The following is a 19438-nucleotide window of genomic DNA, read 5'->3' as shown; positions in this document are numbered from 1 at the left end:
TATACAATTATAGTGAAATACAATTTTCTCTAGCTTTATACAACAAAAGTGTATATATTGTGTTTCTGTTTTTGTATAAAGCGAGAAAAACATATATCTTCTTGCTATACACTTATAATTATGCAATATACATACATTTTAATTCGATTCAACTGTATGCAAAGCAAATTATACAATTGCAGCGAAATAGGCCAGCGAATTATACAATTTAGGCCAGCGAATTACACAATTGTATATGTATAGCGAATTATAGAGTTTTATGCTTGCTATAGCATACAAATATAAATTTTTTGTTTGCTATATGTGAAAGTTGCTCTAGTTTTATTAATTTGATTATGTATTCTTTAATTTTACGGTAAATTTATTTACTTTTCTAAGTTCCATTTTATTTGTTGATATTACATTCTTAATTTTTACATTGGTGTTTCTAATTTTTGTGTATTTTTATTTTGTGATTTGAGAATTTAAAAAATTATACGAAAATAACAAAGTAAATGTTAAGTATAAGAAGGGACATTTCTTGTGCTACTATCTATATTCATTTTGGTATCTTATTTAGGTATAATTTAATTTTGAGTCGTCATTCAATACATATATTTAAATCTTCAAATCTTATTTAGCTAAAGTTACGTCGAACACAACAAAATTTTACCACTCAACATAACGATTTATATCGCACGAGCGATACAAAAAATTTAATTCGTAAAGCTAAAAATATTATAAAACTAATGTCAAATGTCAATATTTTATGCCAAACTTTCAACATGAAAATCATTAATTACATGTCATATATCTATTTTATATATGTGGTACATAACAATATTTAAAACCTCTTACCATAGGTCTAAACTTTTCTTTACCCTTAATAATGCAAAGAAAAATTAACCTATATAAAATGACCATCCCAAAAACAATAACAATATTTCCCCACTTAGAATAATTTAATTCTACTTGAAAAATATCTCTCAATATTTCATCACGAGTAACTCTTATAGCCAATCCACTATTTGTAAAATATGTAAAAGTTTCAAATTCATTTTTATAAAAACCTTGAATTGCATATTTGTGGAAGGATAGATAGTACAATGGATATTTCCAAATTGGCATTGGAAGTTCATTTGGCAATCGAAAAAAACCTCCATTTAGCATCATTATTCCTTGAATTCCGGCACCTGTAAATTTAGACACGGTAAAATTAACTCATTTTTTAAACTAGTTCGTCTAATATATATATATGCACGAATTTAATTAAAAGGGTTGGTTATGATCTATATTGCTCCAAATGAGTCATCAAAAAAAGTACATTATAATTGAAGGATCAAGTCGATATATATATTATGAATATAATATGCTAGTATTTTTTATGGATATATACGAGCAATATAGGTTATGATTGATTTATTTGACTTTGTTCAACGGATTAAAAACTGAAATGATTCAATAAACTATTAATGAATCGAAACATGTCAAAATAGGATAAACAATCGGGTCAAGACACAAACAATAGCCACATACGACCAAAAAATATATATGGAATTTTGGAATTTAAAAAAAATACATTAGCTTTCGTGTTTTTATTTTTTTTTTTAAAAAAACAAATAAAAAGTTGGATCTTATTGCATGCAATAATTGAATTATAACACATTATTTTTTTCAGGTAAAATTCACAAATAGTCATTTTCCTAGAGTTTCAAATTTCATAGGTAAAACTCTAAGATATTGTTATAGAGTTTCACCGGTGGAATTTGAAATTCATGACAACTACTATATCTACTCAATTATTTCATTTATTGGGTTTATCGATGACAGTTACTATCAGAAAATTACTAATTTCTTACGATAACTATCAAAATTTGACTCATCAATAATATTAAGTGACAAGACAAATTCTGAAGAGACATCTATCTAAAATTAGCGATTTTTTGATAGGAACTTTTTGACTCATTCAAATTTGACTCGACTCGTAACTTTTTACCTGTTATAATTCCCATGAGGAAGTCAGGGACAATACTTGCAACAATCATCATTAGGCTCTCAACTAGCATCATGCAAACAAATAACATTAGGAAAAAATAGGCAAATTTATCAATCCCTTTTTGAACATCAGCAAGATAATAAGCCACAGCTCCAGGAACCAAAGAGATCAATAACAAGAATGGTGTTGATGATAATGTGTTGCCAATCACAAATGCACCCACACCATAGTGTCCATTTAGCCTTTCGCGCGTAAAAAACTGAAATTTACACGATCAGATCATTATGATACGTAACAATTAATAATAATAGAATATAAATATTAACGTACGACAAACATGTTATAATAATATAGAAAAAAAAACAAGATGGGGCTAAAAGAATATTACTTTCATTTCCTCTACAAAAGAAGGGAATCCACCAATTGCCATGAATGTTAAGAAGCCAACCACAAATACAAGCATTGAGCTTCTAGCCTGCCAAAGGGGGAAAAAATATAATGTATACATTCATCAAATTTCGAAAAAGGGTGTTTTTCTTTGTTTCTCGCTCGATGTTTAGTATCTGTTTTGAAATCTCGATCAATTAATAAGTCACATTAAAAGGGTGCATCACACACTCTCACTATCAAGATTTCTTTTTTTCATTTTAAGGATCGAACCTGAAAACTCTAGTTAAGACTAGAGGGTCATTGGTCCACAATTCTTGGTGCTAAAAGGTGCTTCTAAATTACTCCCTCCGTCCTAAAATAGTTAATTACGTTTCATTTCTCAAGAGTTAACTTGACTAATTTTAGAATTTAAATTAGATAATACTAATTAGTTTGATATTCTAAAACTAAATTTAGATATATAAAAAATATACGAAAAACAATGCAAATTGTAATTTTTTCTCATACAATATGATAAAAATATATATCAAAGAATCAATCAAAATTCATATACATTATTTCTCGAATAACAAACCACGACAAGTATTTTGGGACGGAAGCAATAACTCATTAAATTACTTAATGAGTTCATTTTGTATAAGTTAGATAGAATTAAAACAATTACTATACATATAGAGGGGTGTGGGTGGGGGTAATTGTCCATTTACACGTAGTATTTTTCTCAAAAGAAAAGAGAATAACTAACTTACCTGTTATAACTAGTTAAAATATATTGATAACGTAAAACAAATATTTACCTGAATTGAACCATAATCAGAGCCAATTTCATGAAAGATAGTGCCAATGCACAAGCAAAGTGCAAGATAAATAAGCAATCGAAGCCAGTAATAGCCTAAATCACGATACATATTGACAAACGATCTCTGTGTTAGAACTCTACATTGTGTGATGAACCCTGCTTGACTTCCCTTATTTTCGATGAATCGTCCATTCTACGAAAACAGGTTAAAATTAGCTACGAGCTATTTAGCGATGAATTTTTAAAAGATATTTTTTACCTTTTGAGAAATTGTGAGAACCCTTTGCCTAACATTAAGGCAAGCTTCTGATGATTCATAGGACATAACAAGAGTGTCAATTGCTTTGCCTGAGTTAATTATGTTTTTGCCCAATCCTTCCTCAATATCCTAAATTAATCAAATAAATAATATTATAATATTTTAAAGATTAAGACATAAAACTTGTACTAATTTAATTGTGATTTAAAACTAATTAACTTACATCAAAATCCTTATTAATTGTTCTAAGATAGTGATCAGAAGGGTTCCTCATAAATGGGCAAGGAAATCCACTGACAGCAAAAAACTAAGAGCAAACATAAGAGGTGAAGATCCATTAGTAAATCCTTCAATTACCAATAAATTACAATTGAACAATTATGTTTGGTACGATAAAATTCATTTTTCATCAAAATAATTATATTATTGGTGAATAAAATCAATTTGAAAGTACTTTAATAAAACATTTGAGTAAATAATAAAGGCGTTCAGTGCACGAAGCATCCTGTGTGCAAACATGATCTACAGAAAAGGCACACTCCAACGTAACGGGGTGTGATGCAGATTATTTATTCTAAGACAAGCATTAATGACTGATTTTATGACTCAGATTCGTGATATATATGTCATATGGTAATAATTTTACCGTTATAGTAAATAATGTAAAATTACTAAGTTATGATAGTTGTAAGGAAAATGACTTTCACCCTAGGCTACAGGTGAAGAAAGTTATTGGTACTAAAAAATACTGAAATTAGCTATAAACTTCGTTTTTGATCTGTTGTTATTTTGTATGTAGCTAACAAAAATCTGTCATTAATTCATCATTTAGTAGGATTAGCGACGAAATTTGTTGTTTAGCTACAGAATTTGTCCTTCGCCGAATTTGTTTTTTTTTAACAGTAAACACCAAAATCAATAAATAACTTTCTGATTGAAAACATTTTTCTTAAAAATAACTTTTGTCGTACCAAACACACGTTAAAGATTAAAGTGGTATAAACTTCACTTACCTCATTTGCTTTGGAAGTTGAGCCAAAATAAATGGTTTTACCATAAGATAGAAGGCAAAGATTACCAAATAGTTCAAACACTTCACTACTAGGTTGATGAATTGATGCCACAATAGTCCTCATATCTTGTTGTGCAATCTTGATAATTCTATTCATGACATGATAAGATGCAGCACTATCCAAACCACTTGTTGGTTCATCAAGAAACAATAATTTTGGTCTTGTTAATATCTCAATACAAATACTAACTCTTCTTTTTTGTCCACCACTTAATCCTTTTAAACTCCATCCACCAATTCTTGTGTTCATTGCTTCTTGTAACCCCATTTCTTTTATTGTTTCTTCTGCTCTTTCTTTCTTTGTTTCTAATGACATTGATTGAGGGAGTTGTAATTGAGCTGAATAGTATATTGTTTCTTTTACTGTCAATGTTGTCATTAGTGTGTCATCTTGTGTCACATAGGCCTATGGAGAAGGGGGAAAAACAAAAAAAAAAGTTTTGAATTTTATGCATCGACGATGTAAAAAATGTATTTACTAGAATTGAGATTCAGGTCGTTTAAAAGATAGCTTTATACGATAGCTTTGAGGAATTAGCAGGTGTAGTCCCTCAAATATCTAGATATTGTTGTTTTGGTCCTTGTGATTTCTGGTTATATTAAACACATTTGGCTTTAGTTGAAAAGGAGTCTTATTCCTATGCACCGACAATGTAAAAAGTATATTTACTAGAATTGAAATTTAGGTCGGTTAAAAGATACTTACATGTAATTATGTACGATAGCTTTGAGGAAATTAGCAAGTTTAGTCCTTCAAATATCAAGATATTGCTATTTTGGTTCTTGTGATTTCTGATTATATTGTGCACATTTAACGTTCAATTGATTGATATATGTATGTGCATTTTTAATCCATTTCTGACTTCAAGTCCCTCTTAACGTATATTTCTTGTATAAAGGGTTCAAAAACATATTGTTTAGTAAATTGAAGATTGAATATGCTTGATCAAATTTTATAAGGATCAAAATTAAAATTTATTAATAATTAAGGGATTAAAAGTGCAATTAATCCAAAAAGCTTTAACTTATAATCTAGATTAAATGGTTATAGGCCAATTAAATTATGTTGATAATATAAATAAAGATATTTGTACTATACTCATATATAACTTAAATTATGTTCGTAAGATAAATTTAAAGTTTTATATATGTACCGATAATGTAAATAAACGATTAACATTATTATGTTAATTATTAAAGTATAATAAATTAAATTATGCTGATCGTGTAATATATAACTAATAATATTCATACCGAAGTTCCAAAAGCTAGTGCTTGTTTGCGTCCATTGACAAGTATATCTCCACTTTGTCTTGTGTTTGAAGCTAATCTACCTGTAATCACATATAAATAGCTCGTAGCTAATATAATTCGATATATAATCTGTCATTATTTCATGGGATAATATACAAGTACCTTTTTAATTTATGCGCGAAATTTTAGAGATACATGTATACTATATACTAAGGTCCTATTACCTCCTGAACTTATTTTATTAATAATTTTCTACCCCTTTTCAGTTTACATGGCACTATTTTGTGGGCCCAATGCTGGTTGACTTTTTTTTCAAGCTAGTGTCACGTAGGCCGAAAAGGGGTAGAAAATTACTTATAAAATAAGTTCAGGGGGTAATAGGACCTTAGTATAGTATAAATGTGTCTTTGAGATTTCGAACATAAATTGAGAGAGTACTTGTGCATTTTTCTTTATTTTATTATTAAATGTGATTTAACAGTGACGAAACTAGAAATTTTATTTAAAACAGGTTGTTTTTGCTAGTTAATTATTTGTACCAATTTAAATAGCCGTTCCATTTAAAAGAAAATACACAATTTAATTTGTTTTTTTTTTATGGAAAATACCATGTTAAAACAATTTTTTGGCTTGGCCTTATCTTAATTTGGCTAAATTAAAAAATGTTCCAACTAAATTTCATAAATTTGGATTCAGAAAAAAAAAAGAAACATAATCTTGTTGAAACAAATAACAAAAACACAAACATGAATAAAATAAACAAGGTATATTAAGAACTTATTTTCCCCGAAAAAAAACACATTTTGAAAAATCCATATACACTTAAAAAAGAGTATATATTCACGCTCTTTATCATATCAAGATCTAAAAAAAAAGAAGAAAAGAAACATAATCTTGTTGAAATAAATAACAAAAAAATAAATATGAATAAAATAAACAATTTATATTAAAAACTTATTTTCCCAAAATAAAAAATAAAACACATTTTGAAAAATCCATATACATTTAAAAAAGAATATATATTCACGCTCTTTATCATATCAACATCTAAAAAAGATCAATGAAGACTACTAAATTATTATATTTAAAATAATTAATTTAACTAACATAAAATTTAGATATATATAAATTATAAATCTCGATAAATTTAAAAGGTACCTGCTAACGCGTCAAGAAGCGTAGATTTGCCACAACCAGAAGGCCCCATAATAGCCAAAACTTCACCAGGTTGAGCATATCCACTTATCCCTTCAAGTATTGGCCTTCTTCCAACTTTTTTATTTGGCACACTTACCCATAAATCCTTCCAACATAAATAAATTCCATCATTATTATCATTATTAGATGAAATATTAATTTTTGTGGCCATAATTAATGGATCACTTTCTTTCTTTTTTGACATAGTTTTTTGAATTTCATCATTAGGAGAATCCATGTTATAAGTTTTTTTTTTTTAGTTTTTTTTTTGTGTTTTGGCACTATAATTAAGTATGTGTGTTGTGTATATATATAAAATATTTTTTGGTGATTATATGTGTGGGAGGTTGAGAGGTAGGAAAGAAAATTAAAGAATAGGAATAGTTGTTAGAGAAACGAGGAAGTTGTGTCTGAGATATTTGGAATTACTTTCTCGTTCTGTTTCAATTTATGTGACTTATTTTTCTTTTAATCGAATCAAAAAAGAATTACACGTTTCTATATTAAGTAACGATTTGATTATAAGATTTCTATTTTATCCTGAATTAAATGATCTACAACTACACAAATTTCTATCATTTATTTTGGATCACAAGTTTTAAAAGTCTATCTCTCTTTCTTAAATTTCGTGTCAAGTCAAACTAGCTAACGTGAAATGAAACGAAGGAAGTATGTGTTTATGCAAAGGTTTATTTAGTGTTTGTTGAAAAAGAATGTGGTGCACTGGAAGGGGATGAGTTTTCTCCTTTTTTTAAACAGAGGTTTCGATCGAGCCTTGGGTATAAAAAAGTTCTTGATAAGGAGTGTTTCTCCCTCGAATGAAGCACTACATGTCGCGAATCAAAATAATCAGACTTCAATGTAAATACAAAATATCAAAAGACTTCTTTGGTAGTTATATACTTCCATTTTTCAAGAACTTTGAAGGCATTCTTGGAAGGAGGAGAGTAATGTAATTTGGTTTAACATAATATATAGTGAAGGCAAAAATATATTATTTCGTCTCAATTTATATAACATTCTCTTGATTTCAGAGAGTGATATATTTTTATATTTAGTGATAGTTTAATTTTTAAATATGTGTATTTTATTTCTATATCATATAAATTGATACAAAAATAATTAAATGTTGACAAATTGGCAATAATATAGTTTAGTAAGAGCGCGGGAGCAATTAAGACATAAGAAAAATAATTGTAATAAGCCATGCAATTTTTATAACATTTTATATCAAGTTAGACAATTTTATTATATTTTTTTTTTAAAAAAAAGGAACATAAATTGAACTGAAAGAAAAATTTATAAAAGTAAAGTGAGTCTCATTTCAAAAAAGTTATACACAAATTATATTAAAGTGTAATAAAGGAATAAATTTAATTTTTTTTAAAAATAAATACATAGAGGGAGGGAGATCGTACATGTCTGCTTCAACTTCAAACTCTTTCTCTTATATAATAATTTTATGCAATAAAACAATACGCATGTGAAGAAAATCACATCATTTCGTAATCTTTACTTGTTTCGAACACTTTCAATTTTATACTCTCGTCTTTTTTCGAAAAGTAAAATTCAAACGTATTAAACACATGATCCAACTATTAACTTTTTCTCTTATGTAATAAAAAAAGAATATGCATGTGAAGAAAATTACACCATTTGATAATCTTTACTTATTACGAACACTTTCAATTTTACACTCTCGTCTTTTCTGAAAAAGCAAAACTCAAACGTATAGAACACATGATTCAACTATATGTGTTCATCACACTATTTGTACAAACAAAATAAAACAGAAAAATATTGAAAAATTTTGAATTATAGTTGCACGTAAAGGTAGTTTACCTAAAAATAACCACCTATGGGATAACTTTAATATATATGCCTTATTTTCGATTTAAAAATTAAAATAACTAAACATGGTTAGTTACAATATCAACCTCTACGCAAATTATGTATATACTTTAAGGATAAAAAAGTTATTTTCAATAGACACTCGGTTCAAAATAAAATTAAACTTATTTAATGAGAATTGATACTATTTTTTTTTCCTGTCGAATGTGGGAAGAGAATACTATTTATATTTTTCACCCTTCTTGTCCAAAAAATGAATGAATACGAATTTTTATTATTGAATTCATTATACTTTGAAAGTTTCACTCTGTATTTTATATTTTTAAGTGATCATACATAAAATAACACTTGATTCTCGATATTAGTAATCTTTTTTTTTTGTCATAATCCTTCTTTTTAAAAAAATACATCGGTTTATCATTTGGAGAAGATCGAGGGGAACATCAGATAGTAAACACACTCCACCGTCAACCTTGAGGTTTTAGGTTAAAATCATCAAGGAAGTAAAATAGTGACAAAACTTAAATAGTGCACCTAATTGGCCCAACAAGGCCCAATTGTAAAAATTAAGCCCATTGGAGGGATTTGGGGACAAAGCATATAAAACGCCGTCGTACACTCTGCTCTGCCGGAATTGCCACAGAGAGATGGATGAAGAAGAGCATGAAGTTTATGGAGGTGAAATCCCCATTGAAGGTGACATGGAACCTCACGGTGCTGACGTGGATATGGCCACCGCCGATGATGATGCTGTTAAGGTTGGTCTCTGACAGTTCTTGTTTCTGTATTTTCTTGATTTGTTGGTAAAAATGAAGTGTAGATATAAGGATTTGATATGAATTTTGAGATGTTATTGATGATGGGTTTTTTGTTTTATTGTGTGGGGTATTGAAGGAATTGGATGAGATGAAGAAGAGATTGAAGGAGATGGAAGATGAAGCTGCAGCTCTTAGGGAGATGCAGGCTAAGGTTGAGAAGGAGATGGGTTCTGTTCAAGGTTGTCTTTTTATGGAATTTCTTGTTTTTTTTATTAGTATTTGATCATTGTGTTTTTGGGGTTTTGATGAGTATTGATGTTATGTGTATTGGGTTGTCAAGTGTTGGATTTTGTTTTGCTAAAGTTGTGATCTCTGAGGTATTTTTGTTAGTGGTATAGTGGTGTTTGAACTGTAAATGAGTCTTTCAACAATTGGATATTGTGTTGCTCTTTTTAAGAAAGTTGTTATGTGCTGTACAAGGTCTTCTTTTGTGAAATTTCTTTCTATTTAATATTTATGTTAAGTTTCTTGGGTTCTCAAGTGTTGGATTCTGTTTTTTTTTTTGCTTTTGTTGATAAAAGTTGTGATCTTGAGGTATTATGCAATTGTAATTGAGGTATTTGTGTTGCTGGTATTTGAACTTTAATGAGTTTTCCAATAATTGGATATTGCTTTGCTGTTTTTGACGAAGTTCTTATCTTTGTGTTATTGTCATCATAATTGATCATAAATCTTTTGTCTTTCTTGGTTTGTCTGGAGAACTTGTGTTTCTGGTATAGTGGTATTTGATCTTTTATTAGGTTCTTAACAGTTGGATATTGTTTTGCTGTTTTTGGCAAAGTTGTTATTTTTGGGTTGTCGCCAATTGCCATCTTAATTGATCTAAAAAAATTGTTTTTCTTGTTTTGTCAGGAGTAGTTGTGTTTCTCTAGTCTAAATGTTTATTTGATTTTTAGGCTATGGATGTCATTTTGTTCTTGTAGACGAAAATTTTGATCTTCGGAGTATTTGACATCTTAATTGATCAATAATCTTTCGTCTTTGCTTTGAGGAGTTCTTGTATTCTTGCTATCTGAAATTTCATTGGTTTTCAGAATTTTAACATTGTTTTGCTCTTTTTAACCAAAGTTGTGATCTTTTAGGTATTGTTATCTTAATTGATCAGGAAGCTTTTGTCTTTCTCGGTTTCGGAGGAGAACTTGTGTTTCTGCTGTTTGAACATTTATTGGATTTTCAAGGCCTTTTGGCATATACCATAAGTTACCTTAGAACTTATGGTCTTAAACATGCCATGACATTTCTATGGTTATAAGGGAGTATATCATTATGTACAAAATAAAAAATTCAAATCTAATGAGCTTCCAATTTAGAAATAAGACTGAAAATGTTTAAGTTTCATATAAAATGAAGCAGACAGAACTATAAATGACTATCGTTGTCGCTTATTGATGACGCTTGTTAAAACTAGAGGATGTGGATATGGAATGAGGCTTATAAATAGGGTGTTAAAAAAGTATCTGTGGGTGCGGTAACGTCCACCGCCTCTTCCTCTGAAGATTCTTTATTTATTCTTGCTATATGGCTGGATGTGCTTCTTCCTTGACCTAATAACTCGTTAAAGTATCAATATTTAACATATAAGTGCTTAAAATGCAGGTCTCTGTAGGATATTTATCGGTTATCGATTCAATATATCTTGATGGGACTTTTTAAAATCTTAGTAGTTAGTGAGAAAACTAGTAGCATCGACAAGAAGGTACTTAAATATCTTAAAGTTTTCTTCAGGCAGGGTCACATTGGAGTTAGGTTGACACCCTTTAAATTGACCACCCTACCCAGGGGCAGAGGGAGAATATTAGTTACGAGTTTGGACTTTGGACGAACCCAGTAGTTTTTGTTGAACTGTGGGGGAGGGTGGAACTCCTAGATCCATGAAGAACATGGGCATCTGTGGCCAATAGGCTTTTGCTGAAAATTATGTCTTGATTCATTTGACTTCTACCCGAATTTCAGCATATCAATTGTGTTTCTGTGTAATTATGTGTTTCCATTTGTAAATTTTTTGCTTAACTAATTTTATGCAGGCAATATAAATCAACCTATTTAATTCTGTCCTTTTTTAACCTATGATTCGTTGGCTAGTCTGTTAATAATGTTTTAGTCATCACTGTATTAATTTTAGAAAAAAATTGAATTTTACTTTGTCCTATTCTAATTGGATCCTTTTTTGCCTATCATTGGATTAGACGATCCTGCAAGTACAGCTGCTTCACAGGAAAACCGGGAAGAACTTGATTCACGATCAATATTTGTTGGCAATGTAAGAACCAGATATCCGTAATGTTCAATTGCTGATTGATTTTTCAGACATGCTATGCTGAACATGTTTCTGTAGAACTTGATCTATGCTTGTTAGTTATTTATTTGTTCTATTTTCTAATGGAGCGAGTTCAGTATTTGCGTGAAAAATTACTGTATTTTACCTGTGGGGCTAACACCATAATTGCGTGAAATTATCTTAAACTTTATCTGGACCTTTTGTCATACACTTATCCTTTTCATTAATATATCTTTGAATAACTGAAGGGGCCATCTGGTTGGGCTATTTGTGCAGAAATCTCTATATTATTTCTGTCGGATAAAATGTGGAATAACATTACAGGGATTAAGCTATTTAAAGACAAAAATGCCCCTTTAAAAGTATAATTCATGTATAACAATCTCCTCATTATGAATCCTTCATAACAATCACCTCATTGTTAATCAACACATAAATGATGATCTTTTTTTGTTTTCTCTTTTTATTTTCTTGTTATTGGGCAGTTCAATTCTTCTCTTTATGCTGTCTTCATCTTGGTTTGGCTTTGATACTTCTGAGAGCCAGCTTTGACTTTCTCTCACTATGATCGCAGGGACATTCAGTTTTCTGAATACAGTGGCATTCTTACCCATTTTTTTGATGGTGAACAAGAGTAGTTCTGATCTTAGATATGTTTCACTTAGGGAGTTGTAACCACATGTTTGACTTGTGGAAAAGTTTTAATTAAAAAGAATGAAAAAAAGAAAGATGAAAAGTCATGAAAATAGAATACCAAAAAAAAAACAAGAAAAAGAGAAAAAAGCGAAGTCCCCATTGAAAAAAGATAGAATTGGAAAAATCCTTTGAGGCATAGGAAAAAAAAGACTGAACGTGGAAAAAAATATATGGGGTTGTAATATTAAAGAATTCTGAAAATCATTTTGTTCTGGAGTATTTGTACATTAGATTCAACTCTAGCGAGAAGACTATGTTTCTGTAAGTCGCAGAGCCTAGTCACTGCCATGCAAATTCTAGTTGCTGAGTCTGATTGCTGCTGGCAGCTGGTGAACGTGGTATTCAGGTCTCACTGGCTGATTAAGCCTGTTTTGGTGAGGTGTCATTACTTTGTATTCAGCCTTACTTTGTATTCAGTCTGATTGGGCTTTATCGGGTGTAGATGTTGCTATGACAGATGATTTTTTCGGATAGTGTCCCCATAGATAGCGTGAAGCATAAGAGTTGTTTCACAGCCAAGATGGGGGGTTTATTGTGCTGGATGGAGATTCTCTTTGTTGTTAGAACTTAGAAGGACCTGGAGCTCAAAACTATTATTTTCTTCCACAAAGGATGTCACTGATCCAATTTTTGTATGCTGCTGCTTAAAGATTAGAGAATTAGTTTTTACAATATTCAAACCTAACCTTGCAAAAAAGTTTAGCTTTCTGTTGCTTAAGTTGTCAAGTCCCTACTCAACAATGTCAGATGCAATTACGACTAATGTTTCTAACGAGCTTGTACTTCATTTTGATTTAACAGGTTGACTATGCATGCACTCCAGAGGAAGTTCAGCAGCATTTCCAGGCATGTGGTACTGTCAATCGGGTTACCATTCTTACTGATAAATTTGGCCAACCCAAAGGTTTTGCATATGTGGAATTCATTGAACAAGAAGCTGTCCAGGAGGCACTCCAGCTGAATGAGTCTGAACTGCATGGACGTCAATTGAAGGTAAAATTTGTTTCTTTTACCTGGATAGAATTTCTTCGTTTGATAAAAATGGGAAAAGAAGATAAGCCAGTGAAAACATACAAAAACAGGAAAAGCTCTCAGGAGCAATGATTTGCAAGAAACTTGAACTGGCCTATCAATTTATTATGTGTAATGTTAATCAAGTTAAAAAGATCTTGCTGTTATTTGTTGGTTTGTCTTGCTGATGTTTGCATTATGTTGTTTATACCTTAAAATGATTATCTTTCAAAAAAATCTTTTGAAATACTTCAAGAAGAGGAGCATGAGACTTCTATAAGGAATTCAAAGATAAGTTAGCTCCTTTCCTAAGCAAAATCATGTTAATAAGATGATTTTTTTCCTTTCTGCATAAGCCTAGGCGGCAGAGTACCGAGTATACGTGTTGTTGGGAGGTAGCATATACATATAACATATTGCAATAGTCGAAGATGTGTGAGGGAGTATATTATCGGCATATTTTTGGTCATATAGTAAAACAATCCTGTTGTATGGTGTATTTCCCCTCCCAAATAAAAAAAATCGTCTTTATTCCGAGTTCCTCATCATACGTCTGGTATTTGTGTCCGTGGTGCATAGTTCTAATGCTGCTGCTCTTACAACTTAACAGGTAATGCCCAAGAGGACTAATGTTCCAGGAATGAAGCAGTTCCGCCCAGGGCGCTTCAATCCATACTTGGGAGGTTACAGGTCTAGAAGGCCTTATGCAGCTCCCTATTTCTACTCTCCATACGGATACGGGTGAGAATTTTGATTATCTCAAACCTTTAACAGCTCTGTTATACAACTTTCTTTTTTACTATTTTCGCGTGTTTGCAGAAAAGTTCCAAGGTTCAGGAGGCCTGGGAGATTCATGCCTTACTATTAAAAGATGCCAAAATCTGATGAATGCAGACTAGAATCACAATCAAATACTGATGCTGTCATCTGGAGACCACCCATTTCATATTTTTCATAATGTATCATTTAGGTACTGGTTGAGACTTTGTAGTAGCTTATCTAGCATAAGTCAATGCTTCCTATTTGCATTTGAACTTGGTCAAAAATCTCTTGTTCAACATTAGTATAATCCTGTTGGATGTTGAATGGTTATTTAGTTTACCATATTATCAAAAAAAGATATTCACAGCATATGTTCTGGTTCAATGTTCGGTTGGTTGTGTAACAACAACAAATACAGTGTAATCTCATGTGAGGTTTGAGGAAGGTAAAGTGTACACTCATGTTCAACGTCATGATTTTTTGTACACGAAAAGATAACTTGTGAAACTGATTGCACAAGAATGGAAATCGGACAACTATGAGTTCTGTTTTATATCCAAAAAGTGTACAACTACAATTGTGTTTCCACATAACTTGTTCATAAACCAAACGACTTGAGAGCTATAGAACTAAGGTGATGTACACGCTATCCTCTCCAAATCCACGTATGCCATTGTATTGAGTTTGTTTTGTATTAGTAGTTTATGTTCGTATAGTATCTATATTGCTGTGTAACAAATTTAATTGCACCATGGACAACTAGGGAAGAAATTGTGAAGTAAAATCTAATCAAAGTAAGATGAGAAAAACTTGACAAGGTAGGCAAACACATTAGACTAAAACAGCAAAACCAGTATCCCAAAGAAAAACTGAACACCCTTAAAACCTAGACTTACAGTCCAAACTAAAATAAACAGAACAGATGCCGGATAAATCGACTAATTTTACTTGATGTTCATTTCCCCTTTGATCACTGCAGAAAACCTATTTACCTCATCAGGCAACTTGCTCAGGCATGTTTATTAAAACGTGTTTAGCAGTGGATGGCCAGAGGCTACATATATAAGTTATTGGGATACCAAGCAAACAAGACTTCATACTAGAGAAGTACAGGTAAATTAGATAAGCCTACAGACGTTGAGATGACATTCTTCTTCTTCTTAGTCGCTCAGCTACGATGAAGGAGAGTTCAAGAGACTGAGATGCATTCAATCTTGGGTCACAATGAGTGTGGTAGCGAGAGCCCAAATCGTCATAGGTTACTGTTCGTGATCCACCAATGCATTCAGTCACATTTTGCCCTGTCATTTCAAGGTGAATACCACCAGGGTGGCTTCCTTCTTGCTCATGCACATCGAAGAAAGCTCGGACCTCAGCCTGACAGTTTAGCACAACATGACATTCAGATATGAGCATTAAACTTTTAGATCAAACAACAGAAACTACTGAAATCTCAGTCCGTCTAAACAACACACTTTGGACCACAAAATTATATTCAGTTTTTATTGTGGCGTTAAGCCGCAAACAATCTACCACCAGGCAAGCAAATTTACACACACTTTCTACTAAGAGTCTCTGAACTGGTCAATATCTAGCAGAAATGTCTCTCATTTCATGGGGAAGCAGCCATCTCTATCCATATAACTTCTAAGAATCATAAAAAGGATGCAGAGATGAAACATACCAGGATTGAATCGAAAGCACGGGTTTTGAGTCCACATGGTGCCTTGATGGTATTCCCGTGCATTGGATCACAAACCCATGTCACAATCTGACCAGCGCCCCGTACAGCCCTGACCAAGTGGGAAAGTTTTACTCTCATGTTCTCGGCACCCATTCTAACAATTACAGTAATTCTTCCAGGCTTATTGGCAGGGTTCAGGATGTCAATGAGCTTAATTAGCTCTTTTGGATCCATTTTTTGACTCACCTGTAAAAAAACTTCCATCTTTAGGCAACTAACGTAAACAACATTGGCTAAGAAAACTGGATAAGATCTCAGGTAAATCATTTTGATTAATACTACGAGAAGCAAACATAAAATGGTACTTAGATAGATACATCATGCATAAATGAAGAAATCTAGCCATAGATGTCCAACTCCAAGGCAAATTAAGAATTTTATAAAACATAAATATGGGTGTTCTTTAGAAGGTTACGCATCAAAATGGGTCTCAAATTTTGGTTCACTGGTAAGATTCTTGCTTGAGAGAAAAAAATGGCGAGTTCAAATCTATGCCCCAAGTAAATAAGCGGAAATCAGAAAGCAAAAGGAGTGATTAGAGATGCATAAATTCTAAATTTTGTTTTCCTCTATTAAGATTTTCCTTCACTTTTAGATAAGTCGAGCAGTCTAATGCGCTGAGTAATGAATAAGCTGATTAGTAATACTCCTGTTAGCATATTGCACTACAACGCTTGAAGCTATCCATACCTTTATTCCAAGAGGGTTCGCAACTCCTCTCAAAAACTCGACATGAGCACCGTCTAGTTGCCTGGTTCTTTCCCCAACCCAAACCATGTGAGCAGAACAATCGTAGAAAAGACCAGAAGTTGAATCCTCTCTTGTAAGTGCTTGTTCATAAGGAAGAAGCAAGCACTCATGGGATGTCCAGAAATCAGTTGTTGACATGATAGGGTGGTCAACTGTGAGTCCAGCAGCAGCCATGAATCCTAAGGCTTCATCAACCCTGTGAGCTAGTTCCTGATACCTGCAAATCATTCCCAATATATAATATATTAGACTTAAAATTGCCCGATTAATCCAATCTGAATGGCTGAATATGCAACTGAAATTGACACTCCATGTAGTCACGACAAAGCCGGACACTTCAGGCGAAGGCTTTGAAATAATACACCAAGCATAACTGTGGAATTCATTCCAATTTTTCATCTCCTAAAAGACATTTGGCAGCAACATAAAACAAGATTGACTGCTGAATCAAAGGATCTGCCGTAAAACTTAATTAAAGATTGTGATTTTGTCATACCTATCTCCCTGTTCACTGTTCTCCACAAAATCAAGATTCCATTCAGTGACCCTCTGCATTGCAGCATAACCTCCAGTAGCAAAAGCTCTAAGAAGATTAAGAGTCGCAGCAGATTGCATGTATGCCCTAATAAGCCTATGAGGATCTGGAATTCTTGACTTCTCATCGAACGTATCACCATTGATATTGTCACCCTTGTAACTTGGTAGCTTCACTCCATTTATCTCCTCAAACGGATCTGATCTTGGTTTTGCAAACTGACCGGCCATTCTTCCAACCTACAATTAACCGTGTAACAATTTAAGCTTAAAGCCGTGATCTTTTTTCAACCATGAAGCTCATTATAATGATCTTTATTTTATCTATCCAAGATCCTAAACAGTCGACAACTCAACACGCTTGAGAAAAACAAATATATGCACATTCAGATCAAAACCATATGAGTTTTCTTTAGTTTATGAACCAAGTTATGGAGAAACAACTATAGTTGTACAATATCTAGAAATCTAACAGAACTCTATCTTGACAGAAAATATATAGCATAACTCATGTCAGGAACAATAGGAGCACAATTTCACACAGATACATAAAAATAAGAATCAAGAATCAGCAGAACACACATATTAGCACATCAAAACACATAATTTGGAAATGTGGTTCACAAAAACCAAATCTTTATTACCTTAATCACAGGAACAATCAGCAGAACACACATATTAGCACATCAAAACACAGAATTTGAAAATGGGGTCATAAAAATCAAATCTTTATCACCTTAATCACAGGAATAATATGAAAAACACACATATTAGCACATCAAAACACATAATTTGAAAATGGGGTTCATAAAAATCGAATCTTTAATCACAGGAACAATGAGCAAAATAAACAAATTAGCACATCAAAACACAGAATTTGAAAATGGGATTCATAAAAATCAAATCTTTATTACCTTAATGACAGGAACTTGTCCACCAAACATAAGAACAACACTCATCTGAAGCAAAATCCTGAAAGTATCACGAATATTATTGGCATTAAACTCCTTAAAACTCTCAGCACAGTCTCCCCCTTGTAACAAAAAAGCTTTCCCCAATGCAGCCTCACCAAGCTTCTCTTCCAAACTCCTTGCCTCACCAGCAAACACAAGGGGTGGATTCATTTCAAGTGTTTTAAGCACCGATTCAAGTTCTTTCTCATCTGGGTATTCAGGAAGTTGTAAAGCTTTCTTTGTTTTCCAGCTATCAAGACTCCATTTTCCTTGCTTAACTGCAGTCTTGGATGGCTCCGCCGCGTGTACGGCGGAGATAGGGTGGCGCCGCCCATGTTGGGTGGTCGGAAAAAGGGAAAAACGAGGTTGGGGTGTAGGATTATGGAGCAGATGAGATTGAACAAGGGATTTTGATGATGACAATGATAAGGTGTTTGATAAAGCCATGATTATTTTTTTTGCCTTTTGATGATTCTTGAATCCTCTTTTTCTCTCACTATAAAATAACAATTTTTTTAGAGAGAGAAAGGGGAAGAGGTATCAATGGAGGAGGAGATCTAAAGGGGCATTTTAGGATTATTTATATTTCTAACGTAGAGTTTTGTCGTAATTAATAAAGTTAATATCATGTAATCATAGAAATATATATATTTAAATTGTGTAAAAAATCTCTTTTTCAATTAAATAAAATTACGTATAAATTATGATGTTTTAATCATCATAAGCTTATATTTATATATGAATGACATAACTAATTAGAATATCATGAACTTTAAATTGTGAAAATAAACTCTTTAAAAATATAAGTAAAATTTGATACAAAACATTTTAAATACTTATTTTTTTGTCATTTTCTAATCGATATGACGTAACGAAAATTTAATATATCATATTTTGAGTTTTTTTTATTTTGAGATTATAATTTATTGTGAGTAGGTGTAGAATTGGTAGTTGTGAGAGGCATTTTGGTAAATAAGTTGTGAAATTGGGTTAAAAGGTTATAAAAGAGACAACAAAAGTAGGTGAGTTTAGTTTGGTATTTTTGTTAAAACTCATTTGTGATAATTGCACTTTTGGTATCTCAATTATCGATAA

At 31.8% G+C, this 19438-nt stretch overlaps 3 protein-coding genes across 4 annotated transcripts; 1 reads left to right on the top strand and 2 right to left on the bottom strand.

Moving 5' to 3' along the window:
* Window positions 1–717: 717 nt before the first annotated feature.
* Window positions 718–8062, bottom strand: ABCG25 (ABC transporter G family member 25). The gene is made up of 9 exons (XM_010314332.4): window positions 6908–8062; window positions 5750–5829; window positions 4437–4901; window positions 3647–3730; window positions 3424–3552; window positions 3163–3357; window positions 2364–2450; window positions 1976–2234; window positions 718–1172 (listed from the first exon to the last, which is right to left on the bottom strand). The coding sequence occupies exons 1-9, from the start codon at window positions 7182–7184 to the stop codon at window positions 799–801; spliced, it is 1950 nt and encodes a 649-aa protein (XP_010312634.1). The 5' UTR covers window positions 7185–8062; the 3' UTR covers window positions 718–798.
* A 1368-nt stretch (window positions 8063–9430) lies between these two features.
* LOC101260498 (polyadenylate-binding protein 2) lies at window positions 9431–14731 on the top strand. 2 transcript variants are annotated; one of them, NM_001366513.1, is made up of 7 exons: window positions 9431–9555; window positions 9692–9794; window positions 11802–11875; window positions 12468–12963; window positions 13391–13582; window positions 14211–14341; window positions 14420–14731. In NM_001366513.1, exons 4-7 carry the CDS (start codon window positions 12877–12879, stop codon window positions 14466–14468), a joined length of 459 nt encoding a protein of 152 aa, NP_001353442.1. In that variant the 5' UTR covers window positions 9431–9555; window positions 9692–9794; window positions 11802–11875; window positions 12468–12876; the 3' UTR covers window positions 14469–14731. The 2 variants fall into 2 exon arrangements, with proteins under 2 accessions (NP_001353442.1, NP_001353443.1); NM_001366514.1 differs by lacking the exon at window positions 12468–12963.
* A 450-nt stretch (window positions 14732–15181) lies between these two features.
* LOC544152 (phospho-2-dehydro-3-deoxyheptonate aldolase) lies at window positions 15182–18888 on the bottom strand. The gene is made up of 5 exons (NM_001247486.2): window positions 18305–18888; window positions 17353–17630; window positions 16797–17073; window positions 16047–16292; window positions 15182–15739 (listed from the first exon to the last, which is right to left on the bottom strand). Exons 1-5 carry the CDS (start codon window positions 18788–18790, stop codon window positions 15491–15493), a joined length of 1536 nt encoding a protein of 511 aa, NP_001234415.2. The 5' UTR covers window positions 18791–18888; the 3' UTR covers window positions 15182–15490.
* Window positions 18889–19438: the final 550 nt, after the last annotated feature.

The sequence above is a fragment of the Solanum lycopersicum genome, chromosome 11 (genome assembly GCF_036512215.1).
Source record: "Solanum lycopersicum chromosome 11, SLM_r2.1".
Lineage (NCBI taxonomy): Eukaryota > Viridiplantae > Streptophyta > Magnoliopsida > Solanales > Solanaceae > Solanum > Solanum lycopersicum.
Note: the sequence above shows the minus strand (reverse complement) of the source record. Positions and strands in the feature narration are given on the sequence as shown.

Bases quoted from the DNA above. Each gene is read 5' to 3' on its own strand.
- ABCG25 (XM_010314332.4), bottom strand. From the start codon at position 7,184: ATGGATTCTCCTAATGATGAAATTCAAAAAACTATGTCAAAAAAGAAA. The intron at 2,451-3,162 runs GTAAATATTTGT...CCCCTTTGGCAG, and splicing joins CTGATTATGGTTCAATTCAG to GCTAGAAGCTCAATGCTTGT. The intron at 1,173-1,975 runs GTAAAAAGTTAC...CTAAATTTACAG, and splicing joins CCTCATGGGAATTATAACAG to GTGCCGGAATTCAAGGAATA.
- LOC101260498 (NM_001366514.1), top strand. From the start codon at position 9,445: ATGGATGAAGAAGAGCATGAAGTTTATGGAGGTGAAATCCCCATTGAA. The intron at 9,795-11,801 runs GTTGTCTTTTTA...TCATTGGATTAG, and splicing joins GGAGATGGGTTCTGTTCAAG to ACGATCCTGCAAGTACAGCT. The intron at 14,342-14,419 runs GTGAGAATTTTG...GCGTGTTTGCAG, and splicing joins TACTCTCCATACGGATACGG to AAAAGTTCCAAGGTTCAGGA.
- LOC544152 (NM_001247486.2), bottom strand. From the start codon at position 18,790: ATGGCTTTATCAAACACCTTATCATTGTCATCATCAAAATCCCTTGTT. The intron at 17,631-18,304 runs GTAATAAAGATT...GGTTAATTGTAG, and splicing joins GACAAGTTCCTGTCATTAAG to GTTGGAAGAATGGCCGGTCA. The intron at 15,740-16,046 runs GTATGTTTCATC...CTAAACTGTCAG, and splicing joins GTGCTTTCGATTCAATCCTG to GCTGAGGTCCGAGCTTTCTT.